This window comes from Oncorhynchus mykiss, chromosome 7, assembly GCF_057628025.1.
Source record: "Oncorhynchus mykiss isolate SJ-2025 chromosome 7, ASM5762802v1, whole genome shotgun sequence".
Lineage (NCBI taxonomy): Eukaryota > Metazoa > Chordata > Actinopteri > Salmoniformes > Salmonidae > Oncorhynchus > Oncorhynchus mykiss.
Genome location: NC_143028.1, coordinates 77,188,213 through 77,200,904, shown reverse-complemented (window position 1 = coordinate 77,200,904; position 12,692 = coordinate 77,188,213). Strand labels below are relative to the sequence as shown.

The 12,692-nt window shown below is 44.1% G+C and overlaps 2 protein-coding genes across 2 annotated transcripts; both read right to left on the bottom strand.

The window, feature by feature from the left end:
- Positions 1 to 611: 611 nt before the first annotated feature.
- Positions 612 to 7,395, bottom strand: rbm15b (RNA binding motif protein 15B). The gene has a single exon (XM_021605164.3). The coding sequence runs from the start codon at positions 6,679 to 6,681 to the stop codon at positions 4,141 to 4,143; it is 2,541 nt and encodes an 846-aa protein (XP_021460839.2). The 5' UTR covers positions 6,682 to 7,395; the 3' UTR covers positions 612 to 4,140.
- An 80-nt stretch (positions 7,396 to 7,475) lies between these two features.
- On the bottom strand, positions 7,476 to 12,083 carry manf (mesencephalic astrocyte-derived neurotrophic factor). The gene is made up of 4 exons (XM_021605169.3): positions 11,476 to 12,083; positions 10,619 to 10,746; positions 10,347 to 10,488; positions 7,476 to 8,469 (listed from the first exon to the last, which is right to left on the bottom strand). The coding sequence occupies exons 1-4, from the start codon at positions 11,564 to 11,566 to the stop codon at positions 8,285 to 8,287; spliced, it is 546 nt and encodes a 181-aa protein (XP_021460844.1). The 5' UTR covers positions 11,567 to 12,083; the 3' UTR covers positions 7,476 to 8,284.
- Between the last annotated feature and the right edge of the window lie 609 nt (positions 12,084 to 12,692).

The window sequence follows — 12,692 nt, the reverse complement described above, 5'->3', positions numbered from 1 at the left end:
AAATATGTTTTGTTGATGAGTTTCCTAACAATAAGGGTCATGTTGTGATCTGAGAGACCTGTTATTATAAACTGGGTGGTTTGAGCCCTGAATGCTGATTGGCTGACAGCCATGGTATATCAGACTGTATACCACGGGTATGACAAAACATGTGTTTTTACTGCTCTAATTACATCGGTAAGCAGTTTATAATAGCAATAAGGCACCTCAGGGGGTTTGTGATATATGGCCAATATTTTTATTTATTTTTTCCCCCCTTTATTTAACTAGGCAAGTCAGTTAAGAACAAATTCTTATTTTCAATGACGGCCTAGGAACAGTGGGTTAACTGCCTGTTCAGGGGCAGAATGACAGATTTGTACCTTGTCAGCTCGGGGGTTTGAACCTTCCGGTTACTAGTCCAACACTCTAACCACTAGGCTACCCTGCCGCCCCAGGCACTCTGCATTGCATCGTGCTTAAGAACAGCCCTTAGCCGTGGTATATTGGCCATTTACCACACCTCCTCCGTCCTTAGTGGTTCATGAGAACGCACCAACATGCCACACACTGTTCAACCGTCTGCCTGTATAACAAGAAGCCATCGGATGCAAATTAAGAAAACAAAGGGATTTAAAAAGAGAATAAAACGTTTAATTTCATTTTTCATACATGTTGAAACAACAGAGAAAACAATCAAATGGATAGGTTGGTTTAAGTAAGTATACAAACCCCATTGAAAATGGGTAGTGTCCTACCATGTGACAAAGTCATGTAAATTGGTCAGCATCGCATAGTTCACAAAACAGAATAACAAAACAAACCATAGATCTCATTCTCTGTTGGTTGTCTAAAGAAACTTTGCATTCGGTAGTAGCGTCTAAAACCAGTCTCATGTAGTGACAAAGCCAGAGTCCCAAATGGAGACGTATTCCCTACGTACAGCACTACGGTTGACCAGGGCCCCACGCAGGCCTTAGGGTGCTGTTTGGGAAGCAAAAAAACACTTTTCATTTTAACTAACACCAGTCTGATGTTCTGTTCTCTTAACTAACACCAGTCTGATGTTCTGTTCTCTTAACTAACACCAGTCTGATGTTATGTTCTCTTAACTAACACCAGTCTGATGTTCTGTTCTCTTAACTAACACCAGTCTGATGTTCTGTTCTCTTAACTAACACCAGTCTGATGTTATGTTCTCTTAACTAACACCAGTCTGATGTTCTGTTCTCTTAACTAACACCAGTCTGATGTTCTGTTCTCTTAACTAACACCAGTCTGATGTTATGTTCTCTTAACTAACACCAGTCTGATGTTATGTTCTCTTAACTAACACCAGTCTGATGTTCTGTTCTCTTAACTAACACCAGTCTGATGTTCTGTTCTCTTAACTAACACCAGTCTGATGTTATGTTCTCTTAACTAACACCAGTCTGATGTTCTGTTCTCTTAACTAACACCAGTCTGATGTTCTGTTATCTTAACTAACACCAGTCTGATGTTATGTTCTCTTAACTAACACCAGTCTGATGTTATGTAGTGACAAAGACTTTTCATTTTAACTAACACCAGTCTGATGTTCTGTTATCTTAACTAACACCAGTCTGATGTTATGTAGTGACAAAGACTTTTCATTTTAACTAACACCAGTCTGATGTTATGTAGTGACAAAGACTTTTCATTTTAACTAACACCAGTCTGATGTTCTGTTATCTTAACTAACACCAGTCTGATGTTATGTAGTGACAAAGACTTTTCATTTTAACTAACACCAGTCTGATGTTATGTAGTGACAAAGACTTTTCATTTTAACTAACACCAGTCTGATGTTATGTTATCTTAAATAACACCAGTCTGATGTTCTGTTATCTTAACTAACACCAGTCTGATGTTCTGTTATCTTAACTAACACCAGTCTGATGTTATGTTCTCTTAACTAACACCAGTCTGATGTTATGTAGTGACAAAGACTTTTCATTTTAACTAACACCAGTCTGATGTTCTGTTATCTTAACTAACACCAGTCTGATGTTGTGTAGTGACAGACTTTTCATTTTAACTAACACCAGTCTGATGTTATGTAGTGACAAAGACTTTTCCTTTTAACTAACACCAGTCTGATGTTATGTTCTCTTAACTAACACCAGTCTGATGTTATGTAGTGACAAACACTTTTCATTTTAACTAACACCAGTCTGATATTCTGTTATCTTAACTAACACCAGTCTGATGTTATGTAGTGACAAAGACTTTTCCTTTTAACTAACACCAGTCTGATGTTCTGCTATCTTAAATAACACCAGTCTGATGTTCTGTTATCTTAACTAAACACCAGTCTGATGTTCTGTTCTCTTAACTAACACCAGTCTGATGTTCTGTTCTCTTAACTAACACCAGTCTGATGTTCTGTTCTCTTAACTAACACCAGTCTGATGTTCTGTTATCTTAAATAACACCAGTCTGATATTCTGTTATCTTAACTAACACCAGTCTGATGTTCTGTTATCTTAACTAACACCAGTCTGATGTTATGTAGTGACAAAGACTTTTCATTTTAACTAACACCAGTCTGATGTTATGTAGTGACAAACACTTTTCATTTTAACTAACACCAGTCTGATGTTCTGTTATCTTAACTAACACCAGTCTGATGTTATGTAGTGACAAACACTTTTCATTTTAACTAACACCAGTCTGATGTTCTGTTATCTTAACTAACACCAGTCTGATGTTATGTAGTGACAAACACTTTTCATTTTAACTAACACCAGTCTGATGTTCTGTTATCTTAACTAACACCAGTCTGATGTTATGTAGTGACAAACACTTTTCATTTTAACTAACACCAGTCTGATGTTCTGTTATCTTAACTAACACCAGTCTGATGTTATGTTATCTTAACTAACACCAGTCTGATGTTATGTAGTGACAAACACTTTTCATTTTAACTATTCTACTACTCAAGAGTTAGTCCATTCATTCCGGTGATGTTTTCTTCAAATAACCATTAAAATGGCCCAGTATGATTCAAACAGACAGACATGTTTAAAGCACCTAAACTAATAGATGAATAGAACACGTACTTCCGTGTTACAGCACACAGCTCAAAGACACAGCATGGAGAAATTGAACTGACTCCAACATATCAGTGGGTGCATTTCATTTGTATTGCATGTTTTGTGATTTAAAAAAAAAAAAAACAAACAGATGATTTAAATATATGGTAGAGGAAGCCCATTCTGCCTTACAACCGCATCAGTGTTGCATCAACAAGAGAGGACCGACAACCCTTTTCTCTAGTATGTCAAAATCATTCGCAAATAGGCTTTAGGCTCATTCAGTACATTAAAAAAATAAAATAAAAGAGCTAAAAAGAGCTAAACTAAACCAGCCATGAACTGTATACTACCACATCAGGACCAAGACCGAACCGTTAACAAATCATTTCTGTAGCTAAAACAATACTTCAAAACAACAACGGTTTAAAATCAATAGCCAGTAAATAGGAGTGGAACTTGACCACCGGTTGGAGGGTAAAATCTGTACAACAAAACAAACTTCCTGCATGCAACAGCCAATCAGAGCACACAATTCTCAAATGAAGGTGGAACTTCTGGAATGGTCAAATAAAAAGAACAAACATACAATCACATCATATGACACATAGTCCTGTTGTAGAAGAAGCCTTTAGATATACTGCCAGGTCAGTTTAGTTCCAATAAAATAAACAATCCCTCACTCAGTTGTAGTGTTTCACTTAAAAGAAATGCAGACAACATGTCTGTCCCGTCATACCTCCAGTATTTAAATACAAAGTCTGTCAGTATGTCTCAAAGGATCCCTTGCTTGGAGTGACAGCAGCTCAGTCTCTGTTTGTAGTGACACTGTCTGTGAGGGGCATAAGTTCCGTAGAGAGGGACATAGGAACCCCCCCCCCCCCCCCCCCCCCAGAGAGAGGATGAGGTGTCTGTCTATAACAGTTCAGTCCCTTTACACGAAAGTGAAACAGCCATTACCCCCCCACAGAGACAGAAAGTGGTGTTTTACTTAATTAGCTATTGACAATCACTACTATTTCCTTGCTCAGAGCTCAGTGTGTTGTTGACATGGGGAAATAAATGACAGCTAACACTATAGACAGAGAGGTGACGTCTGTCTTAGTTAGGCAGAGTCATAAACAATCACAACCACCAGGTGCTCTTCATCCAGATTCTCCAAAGTCCTGCGAGGGGTCTGGAGGAACTGCTGGGAAAAGTCACAGGGGGGGAAGGCGTACAGCATGCCCCCCTTTCCCCCCTCCTTAGCCCCACCTACAGGTAGACTGATCACTCCTGCAGCCTCCTTGTTCCTCAGGTAGGTGACCAGGTGACGAAGGAGTCTGATCTGTAGGCCTGGTTCAGGTGGAGGGGCCTCGCGGTCGATGGGGCCCTGGAGGGCCAGGAGAACAGCGTAGCCCTCGGAGCCACCATGCTTGATCCTCCTGGTGACCTCGTCCAGCCTGGTCTGGTCCATCCTCAGTCGCTGGGCGATCTTCAGCTGGGTCAGTTTCCCCTTGGCCTGGTGGTCCTTCATGACAGAGTGGAAGAACCCGGAGCCTCCCTCCAGCAGGTGCATGTTAGTGGGGAAGCAGGAGTTCTTCAGGGCGAAGTGACCGTGCCAGGCTTTGGTGAGGGTGGCAGCATACTCCGACAGCGTACTGAGTGTCTTAGGGTCTTTATTAGGCGTGTCAGACAATGTGTGGTTGTTGTCGCTCACATTTCTGTGGTTGCGGTCACGGTCGCGTTCCTTTTCCCTGTCCCCGCCGGTCTTCAGACCCCCACCCCGGTCCTCGTTGGAGTGGCGGCTGCTGTCGGGGCTCTGTCCCCTGGGCTCGGTGGTGGAGTCTGGGGCTCTGACCCTGGCTCTGTCTGGGCTGTCCTCTGGAGAGGCTGGTCCTCCTCCCCTCACCTTGGACCTGCCTCTCTCCTTCTCCTGAGAGGGACTGCAGCGTCTCCGTCTCTCCCCCCCAGCCCGCGCTGCGTCCCTCTCCTTCAGCCAGCGCTCTCGGCTGCGGCTCCGGGCTGCTCGGTCCCCCCGCCCTCCACGGGATCCCCCAAATGCTTCACCCACCCTACGCTCCAGGCTCTTGGTTGGGCTGGTGAACTCTCTGTCTCCCCTGTCCCTGTCCAGCAGAGCCCTCTCTCTCTCCCGCTGGGTGAACAGGGCGTGTGAGGGGGGCGAGCGGTCCCTGGCACGGAGCTCTCTCTCCAGGCTGCAGTCGCGGTGCCTCCCGCCGTAACCCTCTGGCAGCAAGTCCAGGTGGGCAGGCAGGGGCACAGGGGGCTGGTACCCTGCTGGGTAGCTACGAGGCAGGGGCTCCTCCGCCTTGGCGAAGTCCACCCTCAGCCTCCGCTCTGGGCCTCCCAGGGGGAAACCTCTCATCTGGGCACAGGCGGCCTGTGAGGCGTCCAAGCTTTCATACTGAATATAGGCAAAATTGTCCCCTTTCACATAGTCTATGTTTCGGATGCTGCCGAAGCGGTCAAACTCACGGGCTAGTGTTGCTAGGGAGTTGGTAGGGCCGAGGCCACCTACCCAGAGTCTCGTGGTGGGGTTGGCTTTACCGTAGCCAATCTTCACCGGGTTCCCACCGATCACGCGGCCCTGCATGGTTATCTTAGCCCGGTGAGCCATGTCTAAATTCTGGAACTTGAGGAAAGCGTAGGCTCCACCCTGACCGCGCGCCGGTCGTTTAATCACAACTTCCTCAATGATGCCGTACTTATCGAAGCCTCTCCTCAGCTCGCCCTCGGTGACGTTGTGATCCAGGTTGCCGATGAACAGGTTCCTGCACGCCCTCGCATCATCCTCTGGCTTTATGTCTTCGTGCTCGGGTACTGGCAGGCCGTATGGCCGCCCCCTCTCATCCAACATACCGTAGTAATCTAAGATCCTCTCCCTCTCTCTGCTCAGTCCCAACCCCTCTACAGGGTAGTGTCTCAGTGCTCGGATGTCTCTGATACTGCTAACTCCTGCCCCCGGGGAGAGGGACCTCTGTCTATAAGGGGGATATGAAGCGCCATGAATGGGAATGTAGCTCACATCCGGCGGCGTGCAGCTGCGACGACGGACGTACATGGGCTCTACTTTAAGGGGGCGATCATACAGCACTAACCTGGTCTTGGCATGCCTGGCCTCTTTAGCGTCTTCCGGGTGACGGAAATTCACGTACGCAACACGGCCCAGCTCTGGAGTGTGAGATAGTTTCACACTAACGTCCCCGAACTTTTTAAACTCGTGGAACAGTCCGTCTTCAACATGTTCGTCAGAAAGCACCGAGCCTAGATTGCTAATGAGCAACGATTTGTATTCCAGATTCCCCACCGCTCCCCCACGGGGGCCCAGTAGCTCGGTCACCGCTTTGCCTTTAGGCAGGGCGGCTGTAGTCCGGAGAGCGGGGCGGCCGATCAGACCGAGGTCGTGGTGTTGTTGTCGGTGGTGAAGTGGGTCTCCAGCGGCCCCGCGCTCCTCCCGAAGCCGCGTCTTTTCTCGTTCCCTGCTCCTGCTCCGAGCATGTTGCCTTCGGCTTTCAGCGAGCAGCAAGGCAAGAGGCGGGGGCGGTAGGTCCTCTCTCCGTGGCCCGTCTCGTTCCCGCTCTCTTTCCCGTATTCGTTTCGCTAAAGCCCGACTAGGACTGGAGTCCCTCCCGGCCTGTCGTTTCATTTTCAAACGATACCCAAACTTTTTAGCTAGGTAACGTTAGCTAGTTAGCCAGCCAGTGTCTGTAGAAACAATCCGGTCTGGAATACAATACCTCGATTTTCAATCAGACGTTGCACAAATACGGACGATTTACTAACTTGTAACTAATGTCCGCAACGTTGCGACTTTGCATGTATAGTGAATTAAAATGATAAACACATTTAAAAACATTATCAGAGAACCGACATCAACGCCGCCATCTTGGACAAAAGGAATGTGGCGTTCCGCCAATGGGAGGGGTTTGAGTCGACGTCGCGGGAGGGGTAGTGACGTGACATGGGACGCATATTGCCCAAACCTCAATTTTGCAAATAATATGCGACACAAATTACATAATTAGGCAGGATCATGTAAATGTAAACTGTATCGTGGAAACGTATACTGTGCCAACGTGAAATAAATGGTGCGTGTATTTCTGATGACTACAGCACATACACACTGCAAAATATCATGTTTCACATTGTCAACACGCCAACCTACTGGAATAGACTCGCAATAGATGACATTGATTCACAAAGACAATCAGATAGCTCAGTAGAAATTACCCTGCATCCGAGGGAAAAGTCAGACGAAGTTCCCTATTAGTCATACATTAATGTTTAGGCAGTTCTTCAGAAGCTCCCTGTGCAGTCACATTCAGGAAAAAAAAGCTGAGAGTCATAAGCTTTGGTAATGTAGTTAAGCCAGATAACTCAGTTGGTGTATTCAAGTATTCATACAAAATTAGATATACATCTGATCATGGCACTTGACACTGGGTTTTCATTTTTTAATGAAAAAGTAGAGCACAGTTGTAACAAACACTAGGTCTTACATGAAAGGTTCAGTGTGAAAGAACAGCACAAATTCCTTTCAAGTTGTCTTCTCATTTCTTTTCCCCTCCATCTTAAATTCTATTTCCTTTCCGGGGTGGCCACCCTTATCGATAGAGGTTTAGGGACAGTATGGGTGCAGGTACTTGTTCCAGCCAAGCAGTGTCACACCACAGTATCACAACTCAAGGTCTCGATATGCAAACTGATTAGTAGAATCAGGAACTTTACTTACTGCTTGCCTGGAATAAAATCCCTGCATCCACACTGTCTAGGACTCTCTGCCTAAAAGCTTGTCCATCCCTGTTCTATTTTATTAAACCGTTAATAATTAAAGTCAAATAAAGGCTATCCCTTCGAAAAAAGAAACTAAAAGGGCATGTACAGACTGTCGGGTGGTTCATATACCGCACAGCGAACATTTCACACCACAAAATAACCTCAGGGCCACCATGGCCCCTAGTGACAAAGTATCCCCCCCCAAATGGCACCCTATTCCCTACTTGGTTCACTATTTCTGACCAGGACCCAGAGCTCCGGTCAAAAGTAGTGCACTATATAGGAGAATAGGGTACTATTTGGGACACAGGGTGTCAAAGTTGAAGCGTGACCTAGGATCAGGTGGGTCCCGCCATTTCTCATCCATTATGATGTAAAAAAAAAAAAAGGCTAAACGGATCCTAGATCAGCACTCCTACTCCGAAACACTGAACACAAACCCAGGTCTGAATCCCCTCTTCCCCTCCATTCTGTTACAGATCAGTCCTTGCTTGGGCTGCGTTGGGGGCGTACTTGGGCATGAGTTCATTGATCTTGCGGATGAAGTCAGACTTTTCCGCACAGCCTTTACACGACTCTCCCCACTCCTCCAGGATCTTCTTTAAGTCCTTCACCTTCAGCTTCTTCAGGTCCACTGTGCTCAGATCCACCTGTTTGTCTGCAGGAAAGGGGAGGTAAAGATTACAGTGTAACGGAGTTGGATTCGTAACCTCACTCCTAAGCTTTAAACCTCACCACCCGCTACGCCAAACAGCTAGCTTTTCGGTGGTGTAACTGGCTAAGAGGGTTTCAGGAAGGTGGTCAGGTCTATGCGGCAGAGGATTCAAGATGGAGTAGCAGTAAACAAGCACAGTGACACCCGTTTGATATAAAAACCAATCAATAAAAAAAGGTCAAGAGACTGAAAACTATTCTATGCTCCAATGTGATTTACTGACAGCATGCAGAATGCAGAGGCATTTTCCACCTTCTATATAGAGCGAGAAGGATCACGTTTCACTGCCAGGGAAAACAGTCCCGCACGAACCTCTACAGACAGGCCATGGATACGGTAGTGACGTTCAAAATAGGTCCTGGTCCGTTTGTGTACATACTGTAAATAGATTGTACAATATAGGTCCAAACCCTGCCTGCATACACCAGCGTGTTTAGACTATGAGCCACAAACAATTAGCCACTGGAATTGTGAATGCTGTAAAGAACAATATTGGCTAAACGTTTTGTAGTAGTCTCACGAGACTGTAACAATGGAGAAAACAGGTAATAGTAGAAATATCCCGTGTGGCTCAGTAGGTAAAGCACAGTGTTTGTAATGCCAGAGTTGTGGGTTCGATTCCCACGGGGGACCTGGAAGAAAGATGTATACACTCAAGTCGCTCTGGATACAAATATTTTTTACACTGAACTAAAATATCAAATGCAACACGTTGTGTGTTGGTCCCATGTTTCGAGAGCTGAAATAAAATATCACTGAAAATGTTCCATATGCACAAAAAACGTATTTCTATCAAATTGTGCACAAATGTGTTTACATCCCTGTTAGTGAGCATTTCTCCTTTGTCAAGATAATCCATCCACCTGACAGGTGTGGCATATCAAGAGGCTGATTAAACAGCATGATCATTACACAGGTGCACCTTGTGCTGGGGGAAATAAAAGGCCACTAAAATGTGCAGTTTTGTCACACAACATAATGCCACAGATGTCTAAAGTTGAAGGAGTGTCCAATTGTTGCTAGAGCATTGAATGTTAATTTCTCCAATAATACATTCTAGGGAGGGGCTGTACAGTCATTGCTTTTGTCCAATCACAATGCAACTTAGGTTTTGGGTTACACAGCTACGAGGTGAAAAAGGCAATGCTTGTGGAATGTACAGTGTACAGTCGTTTTAGAGAATTTGGCAGTATGTCCAACCGGCCTCACGACCTCAGAACACGTGCATGGCGTTGTGTGGGCGAGCGGTTTGCTGATGTCAACGTTGTTAAACAGAGTCCCCCCTGGTCGCAGTGGGGTTATGGTATGGGCAGGCATAAGCTATGGACAATGAAGGCAATTGCATTTTAAAAAATAAATACAATTGATGGCAATTTGAATGCACAGAGATGCCGTAACAAGACCCTGAGGTCCATTGTCATGCCATTCATCACCTCATGTTTCAGCATGATACTGCACTGCCCCATGTCGCAAAGATCTGTACACAATTCCTGGAAGCTGAAAATGTCCCAGTTCTTCAACCGCCTGCATAGTAGCGGTTAGAGCATGGTGGCAGTAACAGAAAGATAGCTGGTTCGAATACCCAAGCCGCATACTAGGTAATGTGCGATGGGTCCACCTGGGAGGCAGGTAGCCTAGTGGTTCGAGCCTTGAGCCAGGTTTGAATAACCGCACAGACAAGGTGAAAAATCTGGTGATGTCCCTTTGAGCAAGGCACTTAAGCATAATTTGCTACAGGGGCACTCTACTATGGCTGACCCTCTAAAATAACACTTCACTTATCCAGTGTATGTGACAATACTTTTTTTTTATTTTTTTACCATATTTCAGTTCACAGATCTGACTGTCCTTCTTCTTTAGTTTCTCACAGATCTTGTCCACTGGTGTGTGGTAGCTCAGGGGCTTGGAGATCTCGTTGAGGATTTTGGTGGCTGCATCATTTGTTCCACCAATGTAGTAACACTAGGGTACAGTAGGAAGAAAAATAACAGCAATGAATCAACAAACCCAGTGGATAATCTGGATAGGACACAATGTAACTACTTAAATCGACTTCCATTCAACAAAAAAAAGATTAGCCTAAATCACTTACAAAGCGGTTTTCCTTGCCCTTGGCATCTTTGCAGGTTTTGACGAGGTCCTTCTCGATGTCTGCGCTGGTGAATTTAACATGATTGTCTTGCAATGACTGGTAGAACCGACCCAGGAAGCTCACGCACACTGAAAGGCAAAATAACAAGGCAGATTGTAAAGTGGTGACACATCAGGACTTACGCATTACCTTATAGACTAGCTAAACTTATAAAAACATTTAATCTAATGATAATCTATACCAGAAATACATAACTCCAGTTGTTGTGGACATATGGGGCATATGGGTGACACCAGGATTTAGGCCTACAAACCTATGAATTATGTTCTGGTCAGTCTATGTTATGATACGTATGGATAAGCCTGACCAAATATATTTAAGTATAATCAGCCATCACATCTAAGATAAGAAAAATAACTTGATGAAGGTCTCAAGAAGCACATTATCTCACCAACTGAAACCACATGCAGCAACTTAACTGACTTGTCTGGTCAAAGAAAGAAAAAGCATGAATATTATTATTTTTAAATAAATACTTGCCTGTGGCACAAGGCAAGCCTTTGATAAGCAATTAGCTATATGACTCTTCATTGACAAGTACTAGCTAAGCTAGCCAGATACAGCAAACTACAACACTTAAAAAAAAAAAACACTTAAATTCAAGAGAACACATTGAAAATATATCTTAGCTTTTGTATCTAGCAAGACAAAATCCATTTGATGAAGATGGTTGTACAGCTCCATGAATTATCAGTCATAGGTTTCACAACATACGTTGCCATAACACTTAGCTACTAATAACTATATCCATAGTTACAGTGACGTGATATATATATATATAAGACAAACCAACCCACCTTCACACTCCCCATCTTTCAAAGCGTCGCTACTACTCGGTACCAACGCTAGCGCCGCGAGGGCGACCGACAAACTACTCAAACACAACATTTTACGATGAATAACGTATTCTATTTTTAGCTAGTTAGATGTAAACGTAACGATACAAAACTATTAAGCTACAAATGACAGCTACACATGAGCCTCCAGAGTCGACACCGGTAAAGTGAGCACGCAATGTCCTGATTCTGCGAAGCTTCCTGCTAAACACGTAAACCTATGCAGGATTCCCATTGGTTCTCATTTTACTTTCTAGAACGCGATTGGTTTGTTTCCTGAAACGTTCCACGCACATTTCTCTGATTGGCTACGTGCTCTTCGTTCCGGGGACATCGTCCAGTTGGCGCCATGCGATTGGATTAGAGCTCTGTATGTTAATTTAAAGCAGAGATCTATGTATAATGACGAGATGCTCATGTCTCCACCCTAACAATGGGTGTCTTCCCAAAGGCGAAAAGGCAGACGAAAAGGTTCAAAATACGCCCATAGAAACGCATTGGTTTTATGTTGGACCGATTTTGACGAGAATGAAACCTTTCGTTTGGCCTCTTCCTCTCTGTTGACGGTCATAACTGATCATTTCCGGTAGAAACATCGGGCATAGAACAGAAAGTGACTGCTCTTTATTCATTGGGATAATGCTGCCTGTGTACATTTATATAATATGATTTAATACAGGTAATGTAATAGAAAGCACAATAATATGGTCTCCTCTCTGGTTTAGGCTGTTTCACAAGATGTTGGTGTAAATAAGGCAACCACACATTTATGCTGCGTTCAAATACTAGTCGGAACTAGGTTGTAGTTGCGAACTGGTTGTCGTTATTCACGTGCCGCAGTCAACCTGTCAGCAAGTAAGATATTTTAGAGTTTTCCTGGTTCCGGCTAGCCATTGAACGCGCCACAAGCTGTGTCTTCGTCCCTGTATCACAGACAGAACAGGGAAACCCGATTTTGATAAACTCCCAATATCTACTGAGTGAAATACCACAGCGTGCCATCACAGCAGCAAGATTTCTGACCTGTTGCCACAAGAAAAGGGCAACCAGTGAAGAACAAACAACATTATAAATACAACCCATATTTATGCTTATTTATTTTCCCTTTTGTACTTTAACCATTTGTACATCTTTACAACACTCTATATATACATAATATGACATTTGTAATGTCTTTA